This window comes from Phaethon aethereus, assembly GCF_964289735.1.
Source record: "Phaethon aethereus genome assembly, chromosome: 2".
In the NCBI taxonomy this organism is placed as follows: domain Eukaryota; kingdom Metazoa; phylum Chordata; class Aves; order Phaethontiformes; family Phaethontidae; genus Phaethon; species Phaethon aethereus.
The window spans coordinates 125165785-125173708 of NC_138582.1; the positions used below are offsets into that span (position 1 = coordinate 125165785).

A 7924-nucleotide genomic window follows, 5' to 3' on the forward strand; every position below is an offset into this window, starting at 1 on the left:
ACATTTCTTGAACCACTGATATGCACCCAACTCTTTCTTTGATGACCAACACTAATGAATAAAGGCATTGTTACTAAAAGGACATAGAAATATTAAGAAAAATTCTCCTAAGAAACTGTAGCATCTCTGCCAATGAACTCGTTCCAGCCACCATAAAAATAGCTCTCATTGCTTCTTTCTCCCATGAAAAGGAAGAACTCTTGAAGGAGAGAGGAGGATAAATGAAATCAAATTAATTAAATAAAACTTCCTTCCTCTATATTGTGAAATTTATAGCTCTGGAACACTGTTAATCATTCCAGTATTTTTAAACAGAGACAATCCAAGTATATAATTATGTAATTTTTAAAAAACAAATATTTTTGGTACTAATTATAAAAATAATGGATGACATCAATATACGTGAAGATTATCCAACTGAAGAGAACATAAGGCCAGAGTCTCAGCCTCACAGAAAGACTCAGGTTGGAACGTCCTCTGGAATTCATCTGGTCCAACTTCCTGCTCAAAGCAGGTCCAACTTATTCAGGCTGCTCAGGGCCTTGGCTAGTCAAGATTTACAAGTCTTCCAGGACAGAGGTACCGCAGTCTCTCTAAAACCTTGTTCCAATGTTTGATAACACTCATTGTGAAAAACACTTTCTTCATATCTATTCAGATTTTCTCTTGTTGCACTGTGCATCCATTGCCTCTTGTCCTACCACTGTGGAGCAGTGAGAAAACAAAGTTGACTAAAAGTAGTGGGGCTTTAATGTCTGAAGGATTTCTCTTTGTTGCAGGAAAATTAAGGTTTTTTTCACCATGAACACTATCCTACCACAACACAGTGAGTTACATTGCTTACCAATTGACTTTCCTGGATACAGCTTTGCCTGAGGATATCCAGGGATGATTTTTTCATCCTTAGCTCTCAAATTTTCGAGTTCATGTTTGATGATATACTGACATTCTGCCATTGTGAGGAAATTGTGATTGTCATCTAAATCAAAAAGAAGGTAGGATGAAATTGTGCAGCATATGAAAACAACGCTGGCAGCAAATAACTATCAAAAATTACAAGAGTAAGAAAAAAAAATTATGTTATGATTACTGACAACCAACATCCATTAGCAAGATCTCCACTTTTTAAAATAAACATCTTGGGAATAAGTTTTCCTAACTGGCACATGTTGGCTACCCAGCTGAACTAAGAGAACAAATCACTCAAGAGACAAAGACATCCTCGAAGTACTAACTGCTGGAAACTGGGACAGTACACCAGCAAGTACTACATACTCTTGCCCTGTTGAAAAACTCTTACTTTGGCAAATAGTAGATGCCTATCTCAGAATCTCCATACCCCTTTCTGCCATACAGTTCCTGAAGTATTTTCATAATTAAAAATGGTAAGATGTCAGGACAAATCTCCTTTTCAGTAAGCATTTCACACCAAATATCATAGTATCTTGCTCTTTATTGCCCATACAACATAATAAGCCATTTCATATAAATTAGTTCTGATAAAAATACAGAAATAAGGTAAAACAATAAGGAACCTTACAAAAAGATGCCAAATTTTGAGGAGCTACAGCAACAAAACAATTATCAGAGTCTGGTTTCCTTGAGATAACAACCAATTGACTAGTTTTTTCCCCTTAGGAATAAGGAACTATAGTGATGGCCCTAAATACACTAAGAAAGAAGCTACAACAGCAACAAACCTCTAATACAAAGAATAAGAATATAGTACCCGTTAAATTGGGGAGCTAGAAATATTATAAGACAACACAGGCAGCAGGGTTTCTTTTGTAGACTGACACATTTTTCACCTCATCTAAGTATGGTCAACTATTTTATCCTCTGATCAGATCTGGACAAAACTAAAATTATATTACTGTTTTAAAAAAAGAAAAAAAGACCAGGATATACAGCAAAAATTATCCTTTAGATTGTGTTGGCAGCTCCTCAAAATAAAAGAGGAAAAGGAGTGATTCTGCTAATCATGCCCAAATTCCGTTGAATGGCTCTGTAGTGTTACTTAACTTTTTAATTCTGATTGATGTTTAAATATAATAGAGCAAAATGTTTCTATTTTCTCCAGCTAATTACAAGATAATAAGCCTCAAAACTGGCTCACAGGTGTTAATAAGAAATTCAATTGTTTTGTTAATTTATAACATTGATTGTTAATCCTGCACTCATGTTTATCAACTATTTTTTCTTGTCTTATTTTCAACAAAAGTCTTTCATACAAATAAGAGGCTATTTGGAGCACACAAAAGCATAAAGTAAAACACAAGCAAAAAGTGTGAAAGCCATGTGAAAGAAAAAAAATAATTTCACTATATGATCTGAATTTCCAGGAGTAAAAGTAAGTATTTCTTCATGGCTTGTCCTTTCTATTTCTATTCACTGTTACCATTCCAAGGAATAGAAAGACCATGAAAGATTTAACAGTGTAATTGCTCATAATCTTTAGCCAGAGCTTTGCAATGACACAAGAGCCTCAAAATTGCTTACCTGCAAAATCTTTGAAAGTTTTTCTACTGCTGTATGTAAAAGTTCTCATCGAGTTATCATTACATTCCTTCACCAAACCCACAGTTTCAGCTCCCAGCAACAGCCTTAAGGGGGAAGCTCCAACCAGATAAATATTTTCATCTCCATTTTCTGTGACCAATGGTTTAACCAGCAGTTGCGCACCTTTAAAGAAAGGAAAAAAAGTGAGAGAATACATAAAAAACTATGTCTCAAAACACTAGTATGTTAGCATCCATCATATTGGACATAGTTATCAGGAGCACTGAAGCTGTATCTTTTTAAGGGCACAAAGAATTAAGGCTTCAACAGCACGTGACATGCGGTGTTCAGAATCTTGCAGGGTCACCCCTGATTTAGCCCTGTTTCTGTGGAAGCGCTCACAGACAGTCAACTGGAACAACAGGGACAGTTTGGATCTAGTCCCATCATCCTCAAATCATGTAAGCAACCAGTGCTTCTGCAAAGAGTCCCACTCATTTTAAGGAAACTAGACTTTTTAAATAGAAACATCCCTGACTTACCTAACAGAGGCCTGAAAGCAAGTTAGTAGTCACAAATCCAAAGGCCACGGAAATATTACTGACCATAAGACATAAGCTACAACAGCCATAAATAATGTCTTTCTAAAAAATGTTTAAAAAAAAAAATCTATGGAATTACAAATTAATTAGTCTAACTTCAATTCCTGGAAATATACTAAAATAAGTAATGAAATACTATCTTTGTAAGAGCCTACAAGCTAGCAAAAAGATAATTAAAAGCCAACATGAATTTATCAAGTTTAAATTGCTTCCTGCTAACTTAATTTCATTCTACAACATGGTACCAAGACTTGTGGACAAAATAGTAGATGTGACTGTGCCCTCATCTTTGGCAAGGCTTACAACGCAACAAGAGAAACTTGCTCTAGACAATTAATTAAAAAACTGATTATCAAAACTACATTGAAGGATTTTCACTGCAAAAATTGAAGGATTCTCGAGTTCAACAAGTGTGAGACCTTAAGGTAATATTTTCATTAATAACTGGGTTAAGAGGGTTCAGTTATTACATTTTCACGACACCAGCATAAAGCTCTACTTTTACATAAAATTAAGCAACTTCAACAATGTGAAATGGAGTGTGATTGACTAAACAATAACTAAAGCACAAATTACCTGAAAACTAATATTCTGTATTTCTTCATATTACAACGACAGCCAATTTGATTTCAAAGTGTTACAGAAGATCATACCGTACTCACCTCCATTTGCTTTTTTGTCCGCAATTCGTTTAGTGAACCATTCTATGGTTTCCTCTTTGGTACCTTTTGCAAGCTCAATTACTACCAGGGGCGTGAAGTTAGGCTCAAAAGTATCCAAGAAAGACCAACTTTCTGCCATCTTTTGTGAGCTTGCTAAGTACAAAAACAAAACAAAAATGCCAGAGTTAAAAAAAAAATTTGGTATCAATCTAAAAAACACAGAACTATACTACAGTGAGTTACATATGTCATGCTTAGCAAAGTGGCAGGTGCCCGTTTCTGTGGGCCTACTGAAAAGAAGTTTGAATAACCTCTCCAATTGCCACTTGGCAAGATGCCACCAGTCATTGGTGGCATTTATGTCTTACTCTCTAAGTGGAAAAAATGTTGTTGCTACGCTTAGCAAAGTAGTGGTGATGAGAAAGCAAATAAAGAAATAAAAACAAAGTAATAAGGAGAAACTAACATCCAAAGCAACAGCTTGCAACTTCCTACAGTGTATTTGTTGGCAAATGAAAACATTAACAGGAGAAAACATTAGTCAAACAGACATCTAAACCCAGTAAGCTTCTCCTGGTAAGAGTGTGCAAACACATTACACATTTAAGGAGGAACCTTCTCAGTTAATCTTGTGAAGCTTTAACCATACCAAGGAAATTTATACCACCTTGGGTAGGTCAGCAGGACACCTGTCATATAGATAGGCAAATTATGCATAAAGCACTTAAATGACTTGTTGAAAAATATCAAGCAAGTGTTCTGTGACAAAGTCCAGCTGCAAAGTGTTGAGCATCAGCATAGCTTTATATGTAAATAGTCCAAATGACCTAAGCAAACCTTTATAGACTCACATAACCATTTAGGTTGGAAAAGACCTTTAAGATCATCAACTCCAGAGTTTAACCTAACATTGCCAAGTCCACCACTAAACCATGTCCCTAAGCACCACGTCAACACCTCTTTTAAATACCTCCAGGGTTGGTGACTCAACTACTTCCCTGGACAGCCTGTTCCAGTGCTTGACAAGCCTTTCTGTGAAGAAATTTTTCCTAATATCGAATCTCAACCTCCCCTGGCCTGACTTGAAGCAATTTCCCTTCATCCTGTCACTTGTTACTTGGGAGAAGAGACCAACACCAACCTCCTTTCAGGCAGTTGTAGAGAGTGGTAAGGTCTCCCCCGAGCCTCATTTTCTTCACACTGAACAACTCCAGTTCCCTCGGCTGCTCCTAATAAGTCTTGTTGACATTGTGCCTTCAACATTTACATAAATGGTTCTATAGTGATCATTATATCATGCTTCATAAAGCAACTGTGAGGTGTTGATATAAAAAGATAAATCTGGTAATCAACCTACTCAGTTTAAAAAAAAATATATTAAACACAACCCAAAACCCTATCGCAGACTGAATTTACTGTATTTACAACTGAGAAGAAGGTTTGGGTTGTTCAGGCGTTTTTTTGCTATTAACTTCAGTGAAGAAAGGATTTTATCCACTCTCTTTAAGCAGTTTTTCCCCTCCTGTTCAAAGCTGAAATTACTTAATTTCTAAGTTACTCCAAAGATGCAGCTGAGCTTTTATGACAGTTATACTTGTGTGATTCATAGAGAAATAAGTCTCCTCTATTTCTTATAACTTATCCTAGAAAATAGTGATACTGTAAACATATGCATATCATAACAAACAAGTTATTTGCTTTTGACTGGGGAAAAAAGCTTTCAAGCCAAATTTCAATCAAGTTTTCAGTTAGCTTCACTTGCCAGTTCACATGCCTGTAGAATTCTGTGGATTTTGGATTTACAGCTCTGAACCTAAGTACACGTCTTTAAAAGAAGTACACTAGATTATTAAAGTATTTTAAAACATTTTAGATGCAAATCTCCACAAGCAGAATGAATCAGACAAAGGAAAACATAACTAGCAATTCGGCACTGTAACTGTCAACAGCTGACTACACTGTCTTGATGAGTCACTCCACCTTTTTGCCTCACTTTCCATAATTAGTGGTGGGGTTTTTTTTTTAAAAGGCAAGTGCCTGTCACACTGTGCATATTGCAACTTCCATGGAATGTAAAAAAATTAAAAGACTGATAGTTATTCATTATTGGTACTGGGCAGCAGAAGGTAGTTATTAATTATTGCTAGTTAATTGTTCTCTAAAGTGATATAGTTATCAGCTGAAAACAGCCTTTCTATAAACAGCACACTACTCAGTGAACTTGGCTCCTACCATTTATTCAGAACCATTGTGCTTGGTGTGGTGACTAAGTAAAATTTGTTCTTTTTAGGCTCATTACTACCGAAGACTAGGCCAGGGCTGAAGCACCCGTTCCAACTCGCGTTTGAGACTTCCTACACCACGGAGCAGCTAGGCTGGCGCCTAGCACAGACCCTATGGGATGTAACTTGGCCTCTTCTTTCATACCTACGCACAGCGTAAACTTAGGACAGACCCAGAAGCGTGGGGATGAGAGACAAAAGGACTTATAATCGCCACAGCCCACTTCCCCGTCACGAAGCCGCTGGGCGGCCGCCCAGGGCGCTCGCCGAGCCCGCGCACCCCTCAGGGCAGGGGGAGCCGCAACCCTTTCCCGGGGCTTTGAGGCGGCCCATAACGGGGCCCTCCCGCTGCCAGGTTGCGCCTTGCTCTTCTTTTATAGAACCGGACCACCGGGGCGGAGAGAGGCCTGGCCGGTGACGCGCTCCCTTACGCCAGGCCGCGCTCCGCCAGCCAGCGCCGACCATGCCCTCTCCCGCCGCCGCCCCGGAGCCCACGGCAGCCGCACAAGGCGGGCCCAGCCCCGAGCCCGAGCACCGCCCGCCTCGGCGGGGGGGTGCCCACAAGCTGCGGCGGGCACCGCGCCGGGAACAGGCCAGCTCCCCAAGCTGAGCCGGTGCCAGGCCCGGCAGCCTTCCCGTCCTCGTGAACGCCACCGTGAGAGGCGGCTCGGCGCTTGGCTCTGCGCCACGGCGGGGAAGGCTGGGGTGGGCGGGAAGGGGGGAGGCTCCTCCCCTCACAACGGCGGCGACGGCGCATGCAGCGAAAGCCCGTTCCCGCGGGGTGACGGCCGCCCACTCCCCACTCACCGCCGGCTGCCGGCTCCACATCCGCAGGGCAGGAGGCGGGCTGTAGCCGCAGGCCGCCGGCGCTAGCAGGAGGGGCGCCGGGCTCGCCCAACGTGGCCGGTTTGCCGCTGGCCCCGCCCCTCCATCCCTTGGCCCCACCCCCCGCGGCTGGGTCTCCTCCTCCAATTAGCCGGAGGCGGTGCTTCCCCGCCCCGTTCGCGTGCTCACGGGGCAAGCGCGGGACGGCTGAGGCGAAGTTTCGGCTGTTGGTCGGGGTTGGGAGTGCTCGGCGGTGGCGGTTAGCGGCCGCGGCCCGGCCCGGCGGTGTCCGTCCGTGCGTCTGTCTGTCCCTTCTGCCGTAATGCTTTCAAAATACTTTTATTAGTGTTTTGCCAACATTAATATGAACCGTGAGCTCTTGCTTCAACCTCTTTTTTTTTTTTTTTTCCTTGCACCTTCCCATGCTGTTTCCTGTGAGGTCACATCTCTTTATGGAGCTCGAGCTAAAACCCTGCACTTCAGCCGGGTTATATCTAAACATAATTTTCTACAGGCAGATAAGGACGTTTTTGCACTTTGGTACCAAGATTTTTGTAGAGAATATAATTCCACACATCCATTCATAACCAAGAAGAGGCAATCACACGTAGCCAAGCCGAAGTGTGACCGCAGAACAGGGATGGCAGCCGAAGAGACTGGCTAGCAAAGCACAGTCCCCTGCTGGGCTTGTAGAAGATTTTTTTAAACTTGATTCTCTGAATATTTTTTGTTTTGGACAATATTAGGACCTTCAGTATTTCTTACGAAATAGGTGTACCTACAGATGTGAACAGTGCCTACAGATCTAGAACAATTACAGAAAATGTCCCTCTGAGTTTGAAAGGCACCAGCTGGGAGTTGCACAGTGGTTTTCCCTGTGGTTTATGCCAAGTAAGCACGCTGCTCTGCCTAACAGCAAGTGGCTCTGAGCTATGTAGATTCATAACGGCTTACCAGCTAAGAGGAGACTGGCGTGAACCACTTGGTCACAAGGCAACTTCATTTCGGGCTATCCACTGGAATTCAGGACTGACTGACGGAAAAAGTTCACAGG

The 7924-nt window shown here is 41.6% G+C and overlaps 1 protein-coding gene across 3 annotated transcripts in view; it reads right to left on the bottom strand.

Moving 5' to 3' along the window:
* ANO10 (anoctamin 10) overlaps positions 1-4413 on the bottom strand; it is a gene marked incomplete at its 3' end in the record, with an annotated part of 127562 nt that extends 123149 nt beyond the window's left edge. For 2 of the 3 annotated variants that reach the window (XM_081996656.1, XM_081996655.1), the window contains exons 1-3: positions 3764-4413; positions 2500-2682; positions 845-979 (exon numbers count right to left, since the gene is read on the bottom strand). In XM_081996656.1, coding sequence (XP_081852782.1) covers positions 845-979; positions 2500-2682; positions 3764-3902 — 457 coding nt within the window. In that variant the 5' untranslated portion in view covers positions 3903-4413. The remainder of the gene's footprint in view (positions 1-844; positions 980-2499; positions 2683-3763) is intronic. The other variant, XM_081996657.1, reaches the window with a different exon arrangement.
* Between the last annotated feature and the right edge of the window lie 3511 nt (positions 4414-7924).